This window comes from Macrosteles quadrilineatus, unplaced genomic scaffold (assembly GCF_028750875.1).
Source record: "Macrosteles quadrilineatus isolate MER2022 unplaced genomic scaffold, UCM_ALF_1.0 Scaffold_6__1_contigs__length_79288215, whole genome shotgun sequence".
NCBI lineage: Eukaryota > Metazoa > Arthropoda > Insecta > Hemiptera > Cicadellidae > Macrosteles > Macrosteles quadrilineatus.
In genome coordinates this window covers 58,169,036-58,189,581 of record NW_026542599.1, presented here as the reverse complement: position 1 = coordinate 58,189,581, position 20,546 = coordinate 58,169,036, and the positions used below count along the sequence as shown (strand labels likewise).

Genomic DNA, 20,546 nt, shown 5'->3' with positions numbered 1-20,546 from the left:
CTAAACATTTATTTTTTTTACATCCATGGAATGATTTACAGTTTTTGGAAAAAATTTGGCTTGTATTAAAATAATGCAGAGTAAGCTTTATTACAAACTACTTTCAAAGTGATAAATAAAATATGTAACAATGAAAATTAGCAATGTTTAATCAAATAGTAGATTTAGTAAAATTTCAACCATCCAGATGGGTCTCAGGATTGTAAAAGAAATTATTTCATTTCATGCAAATCAGTTATCAGGTTAATTAAAATTACAATAATAAAGTTGGTCATGTAAGTTCTAGGATAATAGATAGGAAATCATTTAAATTGTTTTAAATATGTCACTGAAACCAACAGTCTTACAGACATACAAAAAAATAATTCTTTCCCATAAACCAAGAAAAATATATAAAAATTGGCAATTTTGATTTGGTTACCGATAGAACCATCTTATTAGCACTCCTCTTCAAATGTCTTAAGTGAAATCCTAATTTACAAATATTACAATTTATTAGTAATACATATTTGTTGTATTTATTTTTTAAGAGGTTGAACATCTACATGTGTGGAAATTATCCATCAAAGCGAGGGTTAAACTGATGTGGTACAAGAGTCAACTGTACTGATAAAATATAATGTCAGGTACCAGGATCCGAAAACATGACATTGCTGCCATAGATCTGAAGTTCATCATGCTACCGTCTGAGCCACCAACTCACCTATTACTTTATTTTACCTGATAAAACACAAATATTAACATTGTTCAAACTGAGACCTAAAATGTGTGAGAATTTGAATGCTAAATAATAAATGGTTCAGGAGGTGGTTTGAACTCTGACGGAATCTCGATATGTTTGCTGAACAATGAACTCATCTCAGGATACACAACCCAGGTGAGGCGAAAGTCGTTCTCATTGGTAGGTAACTCATCTACGATCTGTTCGTTAAAACCTACACCAACCGTTATGCATCTGGACCCAGTAATCTGAAACAGGTATTTGGTATAAGCTGGATTGGACGTATCACTGTTTCATAAAGGGGTAATATAGTGTTTAACATACACTAAACCAAAGGCAAGAAGAATTAGAAATGTTTTCTAATTATTAAATTCGCTAGTTCTTTTTACCACACGATCTTTGTAAGAAAGTTTTATCCCATAACACTGGTTTTGATTTAATAAGGTTGATTAAATTAAATTTAAAAACCTTTTACTTCAGTGTGTATATAAAACATAGCTAAGAATTTTTGAATTTATTGATGAGCACAGGAAATGGTGAACTGATTCACATAAACGGCTGGCAGGCTCCTGTCTGACTAAAAACCGTTCAGCGTGCAAGCCCTCATGCACCTGCCCTAGTGCTCTAGAGGGCTGCGGCGGGCCAACCATCAGGTTCCCTGTCGTTCAAGGAGTGGACCCATATAAAGTGAAAGCCCTCATGCTCTTTGCTCTACTAAAAACATTAAAACAAGCAGTTTTTAACTGGACGCTAAAATCCGTATATTATGAAAGGGGTGTAAAATGTTATCTCTCCGCAAAGGTTAAGGGTTTAAACCCTGTCACAATCAAGCCTTTTGTTTACCTGTCTGTGTCAGGGGTAGGTGGTGTGATTATGAAGCTGACATGATCAATAATTTCAGTTCACTTCAAATCAGGCATTTGAACGCATTAACACGTTCGCTGCGGGTGAGTCCGTACTGACCCACAGCCCTCACGTGGCCGGGTCAGTACTAACCCACTGCAGTGAACCAATCTGTTGCTCAGTGCAAGCCTAGGGTCGGTCGAAGGCAGACCTATACCAAGTTTGCGTGTAGTAAGTGACTAGTAGTGAACTACAGGTCCCGGGTTCAAATCACGCCAAAACACCAATGCATTTGATCTAAGTGATAATGCCGTAACCCCTAGGTCTAGCCTGAAGTAATGTGGAAAACAATTCTAGGCTCGTGCCTAGCGTCCGAAAAAAAAGTTGTGAACTACGTCGACTCTCGTCATAATGCAGTACATCACCGAACGTTATTTGCTATTCCTCAGACCAAAGTTTGAAAGACAATAGCCCGGCAATCGGGATCATTCGACACACTAAGCTGCACCGCACTGGGGCGTACCTGTTAATAGTAAAACTTATAGTTATAACTTACAGATTTTATAATTCAACGTAGTAATCTCACCCGATCATTTTCCGCCAGGAATCTATCGTAGTAGCCTTTGCCATGGCCTAGCCTCAGTCCTGTGGAAGTAAAGGCAACCCCAGGAACCACTACGTAGTTTACTCCTCCTGTAATGCAACACAAAATACTACCATAATGGAAAATCACCTGATAGTAACTAAGAAAATTACGGAGGATAAGGATAACAATAATACTGCCTATTATATAAAAATATTTTTACAGTAAAAGGTACCCTTGCCCAGTTTATTTATATGTTAAAGGTTGCAGTTGGCTAAGACTTCTTAAAGTTATTAATATTAGTTAGTATACAAGGGACCCTAATTAGATTAAAGTCACTAAGGATCATGAAAAGGTGTATACAGGACGCAGACCTTCAAAATCGTTATTTAAAAGGTCAGGTAAGGTCAGGTAATTTATAAGGTAGGTCAGTCAAGAGTAGGTATAAACCTCTACCGCTATCACGGTTGTGACGGCCCAAAAAATTCCCAGACCCATTACATATCACCTGGGGAGGTTTTTCCTACACCCTTAAGAAACCCTGTCAATACTGTCACAAAAGCTTTGCTTTATTTCAAATTTAAAAGGAGGGTCTGTAATATTGGACTGTGTTAACCTCCCAACTTTTTGCGTCAGCCAGTTGCCTCACCATGGAATATTCCGTCAGCCGTGGCTCAGCGCTAGGCCAGGCCAATGTTCTCAGAAGTGTAACGCGGGTGGCTGGAATTCGCTGAGACAGCTCAGCAGGTCGCTCGATGAAATCAGTTAATGCGCAGCTACAGTTTGCCTAACCCCCCGATTGATCGTTAGGCAGCAGCACTATGCAGTGTTGCACCGACGTCACGCGGCATAGCCGCAACGTTGCTTGGATGTTGCCCCTCCATGCCCAACTTGACAATGGACGGAGGACACATTTATATATATAGAGATTATATGAAGGAAAAGCTTTTACTTCTACGTTTTATTTGAAGCATCTGCTTTTACATCTACATCTTCCTTTTGATCAAATACTCTTTTAGCGAATTTCGCTATAGGGAAGTAGCTATTACCGTAGGTCTCATGGTAAGAGCCTAAATAAAGTTGCAAACGAAAATTGGTGCTCAGCCAAGTATAAATTGCATTTTGTGATTAGGTTTCTGTAGGAAGAGGGTTATTCCTATTGATTACTGTTTCCAGTTGACTGATATTTAAAGAGTAAAGTGTTTGGACGTAGAAATTGTGCATTAGTGGTTTAAGGAGTTTTTAGAAGTGTAAACACATCTACACAACCAGTCAGCAACATGTTTTGTTCAGTTTTTTCCAAGACAGTGATCGAATTCAGGATAGTTTGCTAAAAGGATTCAGGCTTTCAGGGCTGACCCTGATTCCTTGATAGTCTTATAAAGATGTCCCTTTTTAATTGTTACTTTAAAAAGGCTGATGAATCAGTGTGCAAATGGACCACCTCCAAACACCCCTCCGCCCCTTGCACATATTTACTACGTTCAAACACTTTACCCAACTAGTAATGGACTTCAATAGTGGTTGACGACTGAGATCACAGAAATTTAATCATAGAATGTCATCAAACAAATTATACAAACTAACCTAACTGGCCCATAAAAAATGTATTAAACCCAACTTTCACACAAACACACAGTCACCTACCTGTCTCCAAACAGTCCTCTCTCTCATCACTCTCCATGGGTTGAATTATTCCCCATTTTGATTTTGGCATCGCTTTTAACTCATCCATTGAATCCAATCGGACCATTTTCATGTCACTCCCAACCACGCTGAAAATTCCAAAGATGAGAAAAAGAAGTGTTATTTTCAAGACTTAACCAAACCCCTAATACCAAGAACTTCAATCAAATACCAATCAGTTCTGCAATGAATTGTCTTTAGCACTTTTGGTAACCCATTTACAGCCTATATAAAATTGGATTACATTTTTACACCACACTAGGGTGGACACTTTAAGGCAAATATGAGTGTTAAATGAATCGGACACAGCTTTGCTACCGACTAAGATCAGCTCATTCTTTAGCCAGGGTCATTTATAGAAAACCTTTAAATGATGAAGGGTGACTGGGTTCAGTTTTGAGCCATAAAAAATTGACTCATCTCAAGATTAAACAACCTTCTGATCACTATGTGAGTAGGCCTACTATAACCACTCAGCTATACAGCCATATGATAAGCCAGTTTTAGGCCCTGTACACATGAGGGCGGCAGCCGCCGCAGTGGTCGCAGCGGCGGCCGCCTAGTACCGTACACATGGCAGCGGTTGGAGCCGCGGTTACGCTGCGGTTGCGGTGTGAATTGACCGTCGCTCGACAGCCAGTATTGTATTTACCCAATTATTTTTTTTTAAACGCGTAACGCTTGACAATTCTTTTCAGCAAAAAACCCAACTAACTCTTGCCACGCAACCTTTTTTAGTTTATGCCCTAAACGTATCTTCTTTTTGTACTTCTTTAATGAACAGTTCAGTGTCAAAGTTTTCTGGTTCCACAGAAGCACGCATGGCCATTGTAAACTTACACTACGAGCACTACATCAACTCCAGCCACAGCTACACACTTCACCAACACAGAGAGCGATGTCCACAGGGCAAGCGGGCAGATGTCTGTGATCCTATAGTAGCAACTGCAGTCAACTGCGGCGGCTACCGCCCCCATGTGTACGATCTCATGCCAACTCTAGTAACTTTAGCCGCACGGGAGCCGCAGCGGTCGAAGGAAAATCTACGACCGCCGCGGTTTGTTGCGGTTGACTGGAAGTGGGCGGTTGCATGTGAACGGTCCCATTTGCTCCTTTGTACTTTCAACCGCTGCCATTCCCGCGCAATAGCAACCGCGGCGGCTGCCACCCTCATATGTACAGGGCCTTACAGTAGGCATTTACATTTTGCTTACAATACCAGAGGAGAGGATAAAGCTTATTGTTTTATTTGTTAAAAGAACACATTTCAACAAAAATTATTGAGAATAATAATTCAAAAATAAGTCAAAGAATTGTCAGACAATGCTCTTGAGCGTTTACAAACATAAATATACTAACTGTGAATTGTCTATTGCTGATCTATACAGCATGATAAACCTATGTGGGAATATATCTAATCTATAGTTTGACTCTTAAAATCTTATATTACAAAAACAACTCACAGTGGAATATAAACTTGTTTTTTACCATTAAATGCTTCTTGCAAAATGTCAAAGGTTCCAACTTCATTTTTCATATTTAGGTAGATGGCTATCCTTTTGGCATTTTGGAAATCTGGATGTGTAACTATCTAAAACAAAATAACAATATCATAAACTCACTATAAGAACAACAATATAGTTGTAGATCTGATGTCATAAGGTTATCCAAACCCTAGTCTCACAAACATTAAACTATAGGCCTAGCCGGTTGCCAGAAAGCATCAGTAGGCCTCCAAGCATCAGTAAGCATCACCCAAATATCTTGGTGTCATACTGGACCGCACAATGACATTTAAATCTCACTGTATAGCGACAAGGGGTAAAGTATCAGCGAGGAATAATATCATCAGGAAGCTCACCAGCAGATGCAAGGGTGCTGCTAACCCTAATGTCCGCAGAACCTCAGTGTGTCGGCTGCGGAGTACGCTGCATGCACCAGTATGGAATGCATCGTCACATGCAAAAAAGGTTGAAATTGCAGTCAATGACATGGCTCGGATTGTAACTGGGTGTTTGAAACCAACCCCAGTACACAAACTCCCTATCATAGGGATCACCCCTCTATCAATCCGACGTGATGTCGCTGCCGTCGTAGAAAGGACTAAGCAAGAGACGGACCCTTGTCACCCAGTACACGGCCACCAACCTGTAGAGCGACAGCTTCGGTCCAGAAAGAGCTTTCTTTCACGGACACGAGTTCTGGATGGATCACTCTCAAGCAATCGGGTGGCAAGGTGGGAGGCCACGTTGACTAACCCTCCAATACCAGCCAGGGAGGAACTGGCTCCTCGTGGAGGCCTTCATTACACGGTGTGGAAGACCCTAAATCGAATCAGGGTTGAGGTACCAAAATGCAAGACAAACATGCAGAAATGGGGTCTCTTACCAGACGAAGAAAACATCTTGTGTGCGTGTGGTGTTGTTCAGGATCCCGGCCATCTGCTGATCTTAGATGATCTTTTACAAGCGAATGACAAAGCCATATTGGTAGCTAATATTTGGAAAAGAGAAGTCTGATTTCCGGACACGGAAAGTAAGTATCAGTAGGTCTAACTTAATCATGGTAATAACACTAACTTATGATAATGGAATCCAGAAACAAAGATCGTTTTCAGGATCGAACCAGCAACTTTTAAATTCAAAGCATAACACTTTAACCACTCTTTGTAAACAGTGGCAATATTGACAAAAGAGTGGATACTACATTTTGTTTTGTGTCCCCTGTTAATAGACATGCCTTAACTTATAGGTAAAATGAGATTTGGGTGTGATAATACAGAAAATAAAATAATAAGAGATTACTTACCCTTGACGTAATTATAAAAGTTTGCTTCAACTTTTCAGTTTGAGTTAAATTTTTCAGTCTATTCTTAACCTCAAGGCGAAGTCTGGTTTTTGCCTCACGAATTTCAACTGAACAGTCTGGCATTGTTGACACTAAAATGGACAAGAATATAATTACAACATGGCACAGAAACATAGGTCAAATCTTTAGTTACAGAAATAATAGACTGATTACAGTAGTGACTAATGGTCATTGTTTTCAGCTCTTATCAGTCGTTAATGCAATTAACTAACTAATCTAGAATGAATGGTTTCTTGAAATTGGCCTGCAAAATATTTTAGACATTGGAATTGTTTACTCAAACTTACCTTCCAATTGCACTAGGCCCTATTGATTTAGTGAATTAGTTAAATATTTTACTTTCATGAATGTATTCAAAAATTTTAATAAAGCTTGTATAAAGTAGATTGAAATAGGTATTAGGGGGACTATTCTGAATTTTCATATGCGCGAATTTTCTCTAACTTAGGGTGGCAACCCTAAGTGTCTACATAATTAAAAATGACAAATTTAAGGTCCATTAAGCGGTTTGGATGGTAATATGGCGGTTTGGACGAGTCTGTATGTGGACTGTGGAAAGTAACTTACAGTAAACAACACCACAAAATAGCAATTTCAAAAATGCTAGCTTTGCCTATAGCGGTTACGAACAGGAATAAAAATTAATCTTTTGTATTTCTGCACCCCCCTTAACACCCCTGAGTTACCCTTCACTAGCCTGCCTTGATTATATTTCCTTTTCCCAAAATTTGCTTCAAAGAATCCATTTCAACTAGGCCTACTTCACCTGGCCTGCCTAGTCTTTTCAAATTAATCACACAATCGTAAAGATACACTTCTCGGACGAAAGAAACCAATCTAGATACTATTGTATTGCTGGAAAGATCGAAGATTGTTAAGAAAAATATTTGGCAGGGTGGAAAAAAACAGTTATAAACTAATTGCCAAAGGGTGAGAACTTTAAGGTTTGTATTTCCAAAAAAAGAATCCACTCTGAAAGATCCTGCCCAGTCACGCCTTTTGGCTTTTTTTGTTGATTGAAACTTTTTCCCAATAACTAAATGACGACTTGATTATTTAATTCTATAGTAGAGTGGACGATTGTAACGAGCTATTTTCCTTAGGGGGGTATATTTTTGCTATTTGGCCGCGAGTCTGTTGAGGTAAGCAAGCGGCGGCGGCGAACCTGGCTAGCGCCCTTTGACCCGGCTTATCAGTTCGGATAAGCTTGGGTATCCCGGGACTACTGGATAGCCGAGCAAGGACATTCTAGTCGTGGATCCCGTGCAGTGAAGAGCGAGCGTGTGTCTAGTGAGACGTCCAGTGATTTGGGTGACATCGGTGTCGTCGTGGTTGGTGTAAGTTGGGTACAGACCCACTATTGGTGAGTGGACGACGTTCCTTACATTTTGGTTTAAGAGTTGATAGTTGTTACTAAAACATTCATCTCTGATTTAATTGGTTGAGTTGTAAGTTGTGTTTATTTATATTAGTCAGGAATAATATTAAAGTATATTCCTGACGGTTCTGGGCAGGTGCTAGAGCGCAAATAATATATTTAACTAGGGGAATCCCGTCGAAATCGACGGTTACTTTCAAGGCTTACGTTAATTCATCTAACTGCGATGAATTGGGTGAAATATACATATTTTGAGCATTTAACATTGCTCAAAGAGTAAGTGTAAAAACAATAACAATATTGCGTTAGTTGCCAAATTTGGTTGTTCATTCAATGATTAAAATATTTCCTATCCTTTACGTCATCGGAGTTATTATTAGTATGTTATATGGTATCTCTTCCTTTGGTAGAACCTTTAAATAGTATTTAAATCGGATTTGGTGGATCTTTTGTAGCTAAACACTTCCGTGATTTCATCAGTGTTTGAGAAAAAATATATGTTTGTTGAGAAGACACGTTCTAACTTCAAAGGGAGGTATATCCGTTACAGTGTAAGTTTGATTTTCCTTCGTCACGTCGCGTCAGTTCATATCGTACTTCTGTGCCAATGAATGAACCCTCTAGCATAGTTTTGAGAAATTGACTGTGGGGTTACTGATAAAGCTGGAATTCCTTGACATGGGGGATGTCAGTTAGTTGTCTCGGGGGCTCGGCCTTATCAATAACATAAAGTTGTCAATATAATCTCTCTACGGAATGTTAGGTGTAGTGGAATACATGAAGTAAAGTTGGCTTTTATTCTTGAACTGTTAGGGGCCTCCTAGTTCATATGATCTTGGCGGCTTCATTGGCAATAAATAATGCAAATGACATAGCAATTGAACATTTCCAAAAAGCAAAAATACTGTAAAATGGCTGTTACATTGACGTTTACATATTGTTAATCAACGTATATGATAAATAAATACTTTAATCCTTTAATACGTTTTTTTTATGGCGACCATTCATAGTAGGTAAGCCAAGTATGAATGGAGATGAGTGTAGGAAGAGTGGCGCGATCTTGAAGTCTTGTTAGTTACTAAGGCCGACATTCCTTAGATACAGCTGTTAATTAATAGTCAATACAGCGAATGGCAACCAAGGGATCTACAGTTTATAGTTGAATTGGAACCAAATTTTTTTTGCATTGGTATTTATGAATTGGTATAATTATCAGGATAGCACTGCGGGTAGTCGTAGTACTCACTCGTGCGGACGTTAATCCACACCAGGGAGTATCGCATCCACAGTGCATTCCTATAAATATCCACAATTCGTGACCTCCTAGTAGCTGGATTACAGGACGACGCCACCCGTCCCAGTCAAAGGATTATGTGATCTAGTTTAAACGGAATATGACCTTTCTGTCATGACAGTAGCTGCTTAAATAGTATTTTCTCTTTGTACCATATTTTACAGCCAAAATGTCGTGTTATTTTCAATAATGTTACTAATTCAGTGCGCCAAAGTCAAGGTGCAAATTATTTGTCAAGATAGGTACCATTTTAGGCAATGTTTCTAACTTTGGATTTTATTAGACACAATAAGAGCAGATATTTCTACATAAATATTTGATATTTTGTAGAATAATATGATAAAATGTAGGCAAAAGTGGCGAAAAAGGCACATACCAACCCGTACAATAGATATAAGATAGTTCAATAAGATATAATTTAAGAATTGCTGTGATAAAAGGATTTTCCACTGATTTCGTAATGGAACGTTATATTGCAAAACATGGCATGATAAAGAAGAAAATCAATTTTAAAATCAGAAAATAACATTGCAAATACTTAGTTGGTAGAATTCAACTCCCAATAATTATGTGTTGTTTGAAATACAATTTAAAAATGAACAGCTGTTTCATTAAAAAGTATTATTCTCATGGCCAAAATGTAAACAACTCTGTGGAGGGATCTTTAAAGGCTTCTGGGGCAGAGTCGTAAGGGATTTTGCTTAGTTTTTCTTTTCATAACTCATCTACAGACCAAGACCTTTCTTTGGACACCTCTACCAAGTTTCTACGCCCAACCGTTCTCTCAAATTAGTGGGGACAAAGTTTCCAATCAAATATTTAGATTCCCCCATGTTAATCTTATGGGAGAAACTCCAACTTTGATGGCCTGTGGGGCAAAGCCCGAGGATTTTTACTACATGAATTGGTGAAAGGGGGTGTCTACACAAAAAATATTTTATTTTGACACGTCGTTTGTAAAAATCCGTCCATTATTAACGGAGGAGTAGTGTTTTCAAGAAATCGCCTTCACGTATTATATATAAGGATTGACTGTAGTAGATATTATTTTGCGTTGTACCAAGAGTTAGTTATATTACTAATAACTGTGAGGCCCGACAAACCTAGGCTGCACGATTTAGCGTGCGTAGTTGGAAGCACGTGGCCAGTAGGCTAGTAGCTAATATTATTAGCCTATTAACAGAAGCCCAGCTAAGTAATATAAAGTTGGTAGTAGCAGTAGCAGTCGTAGGGTTGTTGTTGATTAATCATTTGATTAACTTAATTTAACCTGAACAGCTTGTTTGGTAATCCAACACGTTATCTTGGTAGCTTGGATAGCGGAGTACCGGCTATCAGATAATATATTTATCTAGTGTTTGGAACGTATTTAATATTTATTTATCTGTTACTAAGTAGCTCAATAATTTAATAGTAGTGCAATTGCCATTTAGCTTTGCTTGTTTGGTTTGGTATTCATTGAGACCAGCTACTAGTGGTGTAGTCACTCTACCTATAGTGCACTTGTATTGTTATCTGGTATTATTATTGAGTGAACTGTTTGATTGTTAGCTTGGGCAATAGAGTTGTGTATTGGATTATAGTGGCCTAGTAAACCCCGCCTGGTGATAACTCGCGTTGTGGTTTTTATTGGCAAGTCGTCGTGTAACTCACCGTGTTTTAGGCACTCTGGGCTTAACTATTGGATAGTTAGGACGAAGCCCGAGTTGCGTAGTCAGCAACGACCCCCTAGGAGTGTGGAGAATCGGCGTAGGCCTGGTAGTGATTATTGCACGTTTGTTTTGGTGACTTGTTTTTGACTTGTTCACAGTGCCCGTGTATGAGCCAGTCCTATACCGGTTAGACCCGGCTTTTGGCCTAGTGGTTTCCCTGACCTTATCGCAGACCCTGGAACTTTACCCAGCCATCGTAGGCTGAGCTATCCCCGGCAAACGGTTGCGACTGCTGCACTTTTAATATTATTTTTCCAGTGCAGAAAGTAGCATCGCATGATTTGTTTTGTTTTAACACCCTGCTTAGTGTTCATGGTTAGCAGCCTACTGGTGAGTAGGTGGATCAGTAGGTAGCGTGGCGGACTTCAGGCCCAAGCAATGTCAAGGTTCAGATCCTGGTCACTGCCGCAAACATTTTATCAGTACAGTTTACCTTTGTACTGTACCGGCTCATCCCTTGCTTAGCTGGATACGTTCCACCCACAGATCTGTAGTCTATGTGGACGGGCAAATGCAAGGTTAAAAGAAGCCACCAACCTCTCTTTTACTTTTTTAAAATAAAAAAAATGTATCATTGTTGTTTTACTGTATTTTCAAAATTGCATATGTCTGTTTGCTTTTCCAAGTCGAATCGTTGGGAATTGTTACTAAGCTTTTGGTTTCACGTCGTTGTGTGTGTGGTTTTGTTTATTTTGCATCAAATGTAAACAGCTAACAGCTGTTTCCACTATATAAACCTTTCTGCCCTTCAAGTGTTGGTCGCCACTAGAATTAGACCGCCCAAACCACCACCATTTAACTTACTCAATGAAAAAAAGAAATAAATACCTACTAATATATAGAGGTTAAATACCTTGTTGCCAACGTAATCATTGGTAGACTTAACGGCTACCGGCTTTGACTATTAATACAACAACTAGACATTCCATCCCCATGTTAAAGTTGTAGCCAGGTTTTTAATAAAATTTGTCTTAGTTGATGTGAGCCACCTACAGATTGCGCTTATCTAACAAGACAAATATAAATATACTAGGAGAAACCCGTCGAAATCGACGGTTAGGGGCCTCTTCGTTTATATATAGGCGTGCGGTTTCATTGGCAACAAATAATGCAAATAAATGACATAGTAAAGTGGCATTTCCAAAAAGAAAGAATACTGTAAATTGGCTGTTACGTAAATATTAATGTTAAAATGCATTGTTAATCAACGTATCGTATAAAGGATGATGATGACCTTTCTGTCATTACAGTAGCTGATCAAATAGTATTTACTCATTGGGCCATTTTTTACAGCCAAAATGTCGTGTTATTTTCAAAAATGCTACCAACCCAGTGGGCCACGGTCCTTAATATAGGCCACTGCAAATAATTTTTCAAAGATAGGTACCGGTACCATTCTAGGCAAGGTTTCTTTCTGTGTTCGGATGTTATTAGACACGATAAGAGCTCATCAATTTTTAAATCAGTAAATAACATTGCAAATATTTCTTTTAGACAATTCAATAGCTCCCAATAAACGTGTGTTGTTTAAAATACAATTTAAGAATTAACAGCTGTTTAATTCAAAAGTATTATCCACATGATGAAAATGTAAGCAAATCTGTGGAGGGATCTTTAAATGCTTCTGGGGCAGAGCCCTAACGGGATTCACCTCGTGTTTCTTTTGGTAACTCATCTAGAGACCAAGACCTTTCTTTGGACACCTCTACCAAGTTTCTACGCCCAGTGGTTCTCTCAAATTAGTGGAGACAAAGTTTTCAATTAAATATTTAGATTTCCCCATGTTAATCTTATGGGAGAAAATCCAACTTTGATGGAAGATCCTGCCCAAACTAATACAAATTTCAAAAAATTAAAAAGACTTTGCAAAACTACAGATCAGGGCCATTCTTTTGACACTTTAATTATCAAAATCGGTCCAAAAATGAGGGAGGAGTTCTGTTTACAAAAATCGGCTTAGCGTATTATATATATAGATAACAAAAACGAACACAAACAAAATGTTCACGAACGAATAATACTGTATTGCCATACAACTCTCGGAGCGGCTGTGGGTTTAGGGTTAAGTAATCCGGAAGGCAACACCTCAGAAATGAAGAAATAAATAAATAAAAGAAACTTCTAATCTATTTGTTATTAATTTGTTACTTAATTTTACAGACCCTTAGGAATATTTCCGACAAAAACTTATTGCTTTTTCGGATCCAGTGTGGAAAATAATTAAACAGAACATTTAGGCCTACTAATGATTTGATAAACTCTCAAAAATGTTGAGTGAGTGTTTTGAAAATCTTATATTGTTTCTCTGAAATCACATAACTTACTAAAACCCCAAGAACTAACTTAGGTAAGCTATAAATTATTTCAGTGAAGACTTACTGGTGATGCAGAGCTATTCTTCAGTGTTTTACATTAGGTAGGCTAAACTCACATAAACAAACGTAGGCCTATCTAAGTTAGCTTTGGAAGTTACATCAGCAAAAATAAACTTTACTGTACCTACTCAAAAGTAAGGAAACATTTAATTACTTACCAGTACACTCTTTAAAGCTTAAACTTGTATGCTTGACATGGGACAGCTTGGCTTGTAATGTACACCTTTGTAAAATGTTCTGCAGATTCCTTATCATTCTGCAATTAAGAATAATATTAAGTTGGACTTTATACATAAACTACTGGTGATTATTATTGTTACAAGTCAGGAGCCCCGCGCAACAATAGCCAGGCGCCGTCTCAAAAGGGTTGTTTGTTTACACGGTTTTTCCGAACGCGCCAGTGATAGACAATAGACCCATGTCAACGGACTACGTCAATAGGGGGTTTGACATCTCCAGAAGCTTCCACGGCGATCTGTAAACACCTTTGTCTAGCCTACGAGTAGTCTCTAGAATGTTCTACGGAAAGCTTATATAAGGGACCGTCTTCCGGCACACGGCAGTTGAGTTGAGTTGAGCCTTCCGAGAATCGTCGCAGCAAGTGCCCGTCGGTGTTAGTGACCAGTGCTAGTACTAGTGGCAGTGACAGTTTAGTGACAGTAAGAGTAACAGTAACAGAACAGTGTAGTGTCTCTAGTGACAGTGTAGTGACAGTGTTGTAACAGAAGTGATAAATCCTGTAGAGGCTAGCTGTAAGTAGAAACATTGTAAATTTAGAATAGGCTTTAGCTAGGTTTAGATAGGGTTAGTTAGGTGTTAGGTAATTCTAAAATCTGTAAATATATAATAATTAGTGTAAATAAATAGTTATTATAAAATCGCCAAGTTTTATTTGTAAAGAACCTGCTAAGCCCGCAACAATTGGTGTCAGAAAGCGGCATTATTTTGGCGATTTTAATTGTAAAATATTGAGTTTAATTTTAGTTGTATTAGATATTAGTAAGATTCAGGGTCTTTGTTACATAGTAGTAATTTGTGTCGTAATTTTGTTACAAAGGAAAAAATCATTTATTGTAAAATTATTTTAATTGTTTGGCATAAAAATGGCTTTCAAAGGTGTGAAACTTGATGAGTTAAAAGTAGCTGATCTTAGGAGAGAATTAGAAGAACGAGATCTTGATACTAGTGGAACTAAATCAGCCCTTCAGGCACGCCTTAAACAAGCTTTAATTGATGCAGGTGAAGACCCAGATAACTTTTTATTTGAAACATCTGATATGAATAAAATGCTTAAGAACTTAGAGTCAAAAATGTCAGAAAATAGTAAAACATTAGAAAACCTAGAAGCTAATATTGAGGCAAAAATGTCAGAAAACAGCAAAACATTAGAGTCAAAAATGTCAGAAACTAATAAAACTTTAGAAAACCTAGAAGCTAATATTGAGGCAAAAATGTTAGAAAATAGCAAAACATTAGAGTCAAAAATGTCAAATGTAGAATCAAAAATGCTAAACAAGTTAGATGAGTATTCTAGCAAAGTTGATGATTTAGAAAGTAGGATGAATGAAATAGATGAGAAATTTAATTGTATAGAAAAAAATCTAGAAGATAGGTTAGTTAAGCTTAGGCAGGAAATTGCTGCATCGGGGAGCTTCACACCTGCGTCATCGGCTAGCACTGGCGAACTTCAGCAGGACAACGCCCTAGAAACGATCTCCAAGCCAGCGCCCACCATTGCTGCCGTTGCCCCTCAGAACATCGTTCCTCATTTCGATGGCAAAACCCCCTGGGAGGACTACATGCTTCTCTTCGAGACAGCGGCTATGGTCCATGGGTGGACCGAGGAAACAAAGGCTTCGACGCTGTGTCTTGCACTACGGGGCGATGCGTTAGCTGTTCTGCATGCTATGCCAATGGCGGAGCGGAAGAATTTCGCTGAACTAGTAAGAAGATTGGACATGCGCTTCGGCCATCGACACATGGACCAGCTTTACCGATCTCAACTGCGGAACCGGATCCAGAAACCCAGCGAGTCACTTCAGGAGTTTGAAGCCGACATTGCTCGTCTGGTGAGAAACGCCTATCCATCGGTCACGGATGATGTCTACGAGAGTTTGGCGGTGGATAAATTCCTAGACGGTCTACGTGAACCTGAGACTCAACAGGCAGTGAAGCTCGCCAGACCAAAGACCCTGAATGACGCACTGACACAGGCGCTGGAGTTCGAGGCTGTACGGCAGTCGATGAGAGGTCAGGCTCGAGTCCGTGTGGCAGACGCAGAACCTACAACTCCACTGGACATCGAGGACCTGGTAGAGAGAGTTCTGGAGGCACTCAAAAATCGTCACCGGCAGGCACGCTGTTGGAACTGCGGAGAGATGGGGCGTCCCCGGACTAAGAATCAGTCAATCCCTCCAGGATCGAAGCAGGAGTATGACTTCGAGTCAACTCATCGCACTGGGCCGGGCCATAAGAAGGCGGATGCACTCTTCAGAAGACAATGTGGAGACAGTGGCAATCATTGTGCGCGCAAGGAAGACTACAGTGCATCGGTTCGTCGTGTGATCGTCATTAACGACGAAAAGGACGAGAAGAAGCTTTCAGAGGACCGGAAGGGGGGCCCAGACCTAAGGCACATTATGCAGTGGAAGATGGGCAATAAAGGAAGATCATCGTGGCAGGATGTGGCTCCCTTGTCAAAGAACGGGAAGATGGTGGACGAGAAAGTCCGTCGCAACATATCTGGAGCAAGTGACAGGATGAGGGAGAGGTACGACGTGAAGGCCGAGAAAGGAGTGTTCACACCTGGAGACCTCGTGTGGCTACACAATCCCCGAAGGCGTCGTGGATATTCGCCAAATCTCCAGAACTCGTGGGAAGGACCTTATGAAGTTATTTCCCGTCTAAATGACGTCATCTACCGGATTAAGAGGCAACCAGACGGCAAACCCATATTAATCCATTTCAACAGGCTTGCACCCTACAACGGAGATCACGGCAAACAAGAGGAACAACAAGTTTGGAACCTCTCAACCGAGCCAAGAGACATCGTGCCTGAGAGACGTGGAAATGAAGGACCGAGGCTGTTATACAAGGACCTCTTCACTTTGCCAGTGGAATATGCCTTGGCCCACTGCGTAGCAGAAGACCTGAGAGCGTCGCGAGGTTTAGCCACAGTCTTCAGGAACAAGTTTGGAGGGACTGAAGATCTTGAGCGTCAGAGACCCGCCATTGGCACCACCCTTCACCTGAAGCGCAATGGACAGCATTTGTTCTACCTCGTTACGAAGGAAGCGTCAAGCCAGAAGCCCTCCTACGAATCGTTGAAGAAAAGCCTGAAAGACCTGCGAGACACACTTCTTCGGATTGGAATCAAAAAGCTTGCTATTCCCAGGCTGGGATGTGGTTATGACGGTCTGGAATGGAGGATTGTGAGAAAAATGGTACAGGAACTTTTTAAGGACACTGGCATCGAAATTGTGGTTTGCGTATACAACCCATGGGGAGCCTCCGGTGGACCAGAAGATCGCAAGCTTCATGGGAAATCTGTTCTGGGACAGAACAGTCTTAAGGAGGGGGTAGTGTTACAAGTCAGGAGCCCCGCGCAACAATAGCCAGGCGCCGTCTCAAAAGGGTTGTTTGTTTACACGGTTTTTCCGAACGCGCCAGTGATAGACAATAGACCCATGTCAACGGACTACGTCAATAGGGGGTTTGACATCTCCAGAAGCTTCCACGGCGATCTGTAAACACCTTTGTCTAGCCTACGAGTAGTCTCTAGAATGTTCTACGGAAAGCTTATATAAGGGACCGTCTTCCGGCACACGGCAGTTGAGTTGAGTTGAGCCTTCCGAGAATCGTCGCAGCAAGTGCCCGTCGGTGTTAGTGACCAGTGCTAGTACTAGTGGCAGTGCCAGTTTAGTGACAGTAAGAGTAACAGTAACAGAACAGTGTAGTGTCTCTAGTGACAGTGTAGTGACAGTGTTGTAACAGAAGTGATAAATCCTGTAGAGGCTAGCTGTAAGTAGAAACATTGTAAATTTAGAATAGGCTTTAGCTAGGTTTAGATAGGGTTAGTTAGGTGTTAGGTAATTCTAAAATCTGTAAATATATAATAATTAGTGTAAATAAATAGTTATTATAAAATCGCCAAGTTTTATTTGTAAAGAACCTGCTAAGCCCGCAACATTATATAGGCTTCCAAACTATACTATAAACTATAGGTGTTTCATTTTGATATCTTAATTTTTAGTTTTTTAGCTCCTGAATCCAAATATAGCCTACCAGCATTTTCACAGTGAAAGAATAATTTATTAGGTTACTGAAGATGTCGCTGTTTAAATAAACAACTTTTGAATAAACAAGGTAGCAAGGATGAAATATTTACAAGAGAAATGAACTGACGCTAATTGCATGTAAATTAAAATTAGTTCTTATTTAGGCATGTCAGGGTGGGGGTGGGTCGAGCTTTATGCGAATTCAGGGCTGTATTAAGTTTTTTGAAGTAGGTTCTGATTAGGAAGACAAAGTACAGACAGAGTAATAAGACAGAGTATAGATTATAATGAATCGTTGATTTATGTTACCTACGGACTTTTTTCATACAGTTAAAATCCTTGAAAAACACTTCAAAATAGTATTTTTTAAATACAAGCATTTTTTAGTATATTTCAAGTGTTTTTTTTTTATTTTAGCTAATTTCCTATGAGGATTAACGGTACTCTCCTGTTAAGGGGAAAATTCATTATTATCAATGATTTCTTTTCAATGTATCAATATTTTGGTTTTCCTTTACGATCCATATTCCATCTGTTTTAAGTTAATTTATCTTCAAACGCATTTAAATAACAGACAGAGAGACAAGCAGACATAGCAAATGTCTAAGTTAAACTTGGTTCAATAACCAAGTTATTGAGTTATAGTTGAATACTTACTTACTTGTTGTCTTAATCTTTGACTGAAGTAATATCGGATAGATTGCGTCGTTATACTAATATTTACAAAATTATTATATACAAAACTTGCTTTACAAAATATCATAAAACTTAAAACTTAGGCTGTGGTAAGCTTGTCTGTTTCTCAAGTTGGCATCAAAGGATCATTTGACAACTCGTCAAGACTATACAGGGGCCTATTTGTGAGCAAGTTCTTCAGCTCGGACTTAAACGCTGTACAGTCGAGGTTCCTTAGGTGGTTTGGAAGGGACTTGTAGATTTTGATAGCCGAGCGGGGGTATCTCCTTAAGGTATGGCTCAAGCGGCAGCGAGGTATATCCAGGTCATGGGCCCTTCTTATTCCATACTTATGCCTATCACCACGGGTCACAAAATCACTAAGGTTTTCCTTTAGCAAGACCAGACTATTAAGTAGGTACTGGCTCACCACTGTGAGGATTCCCAATTCTTTGAAGATGGGTCGGCAATGTTCTCTTGGGCCTTTAGATGTTATCACCCTCACAGCTTTTTTTTGTAGCAGAAGTATTTCATGGCATGCAGGGGAGTGTCCCCAGAGCACTATATAGGCTCGAGGCATAACTTATGTGCGATTCGAATGGTGACCACACACTACAGACACGTGGCCTAGAGCCGCAAGGAACAGGGGGCCGCAATGGATTGACAATGGTTTTTTTTTAGAACAAAAAACATTTTTCTAATGATTATCAATTTGCTGCGATCCCGGCTGACATTGATGATGTCCCCGTGATTGCGGCCCACGGGAGATATTGACGATTTTACCGGTGACGCTGATGATTTCGCGATGATTGCAGCACACGAGAGATAATCACGACTTTGCCACGATGGGGGTGACGATGATGATATCGCATGATTTCGGCTCAAGGAAGGGGTTAATGATTTTGCCGCAGTTACGGGTGTCGATGATATTGTCCCTGTGATTGCAGCCCTCGGGAGATGTTAACCTATTTTTTGTGGAGATCTGTCTCGGTCTCAACGAAAAGTGACATTTTAAAATTACAACCCCCCCCCCCCAAAACGAAGTATTTCCATAAAATCACCCTTATTTGATAAAACACGTAAACACGTTTTTTAACGGCTATAGCTCGAAAACAAGTTTAATGGAGATTCATCGGTAAACCCGATATTGCTACTATCTATATTTCACTCCAATATTTTTGTTAGTAAAACTTAGGCCCCTAGCGCTAGCGTATAAATTAGGTTAAACTTAGCCTAACTTATATTTACTCCGATTTTTATTTTTTAGCCTACTAAGTTATCATTTTGTTATACTACCCTAAATATAGATGTATTTCTCCGATATTTATCGATATTATGTATGACTTAGATATTTTTTTGACATCGATGTTCAAAGGCTGATATGACTAGGGCCTATTGATACTAAACTTAATATCGATATTACTGTAGGCCTAGGCCTACTGGTTCAATGTCCGTAATTTGCACTACTGAAGCGGATGAATAAATGGCTGACAGAAAACAAGTTTCAAAGCCAAGACTTAAGTTAGCTAACAATTAACTTAGGACAAAATAAACTTATCGCCGAGCCTACTTACCCCAAAAGCAAGACAAGACTGATTTCCTATTTCAATGGGTTACCTTAACCCTATAATAATTATTCAATACAGTAGGCCTACTGTTAGTCTAGCCTACATAAATAATCTTGGCGAGTAAAAATCAGAAAACCAGAATTACATAACTACAGTAAATTAATATTGAGATTTATCGGTTAGTTATCACTTATCAGGTTAATATTTCCAATCCCTTGTTCTCTAGTTCTTGTCTTGTTATATGACGTCGACGTGTTTGTTTTGTTTGTTTAGTTTTTAGTTTACCACCTAATCACCTAATTCTTTTTTTGTTTTGTATCTTCCCTCCTCTTTTCTTTTAGTACAAAATTGATGATAATTAAAACATGATGCCTTGATGTTTATAAAAATACTTAGCCATTGATTATGACGTAGACCATCTTCGTATCTTCTCAATAACTTTTAAAAATGCTGATACGAGCGGAATGGGTCTCAAATTTCCAACGTCCCCTTTTGACTTTTGATCCCTTCTTGTGTAGTGGTACTACTTTTGACAATTTTAGTTTGCTTGGAAATTGACCGTGCTC

The 20,546-nt window shown here is 39.4% G+C and overlaps 1 protein-coding gene across 1 annotated transcript; it reads right to left on the bottom strand.

The window, feature by feature from the left end:
* Positions 1-30: 30 nt before the first annotated feature.
* Positions 31-20,195, bottom strand: LOC128996694 (5-formyltetrahydrofolate cyclo-ligase). The gene is made up of 7 exons (XM_054422131.1): positions 19,987-20,195; positions 13,619-13,716; positions 6,642-6,772; positions 5,297-5,424; positions 3,795-3,922; positions 2,151-2,257; positions 31-969 (listed from the first exon to the last, which is right to left on the bottom strand). Exons 2-7 carry the CDS (start codon positions 13,713-13,715, stop codon positions 784-786), a joined length of 777 nt encoding a protein of 258 aa, XP_054278106.1. The 5' UTR covers position 13,716; positions 19,987-20,195; the 3' UTR covers positions 31-783.
* Between the last annotated feature and the right edge of the window lie 351 nt (positions 20,196-20,546).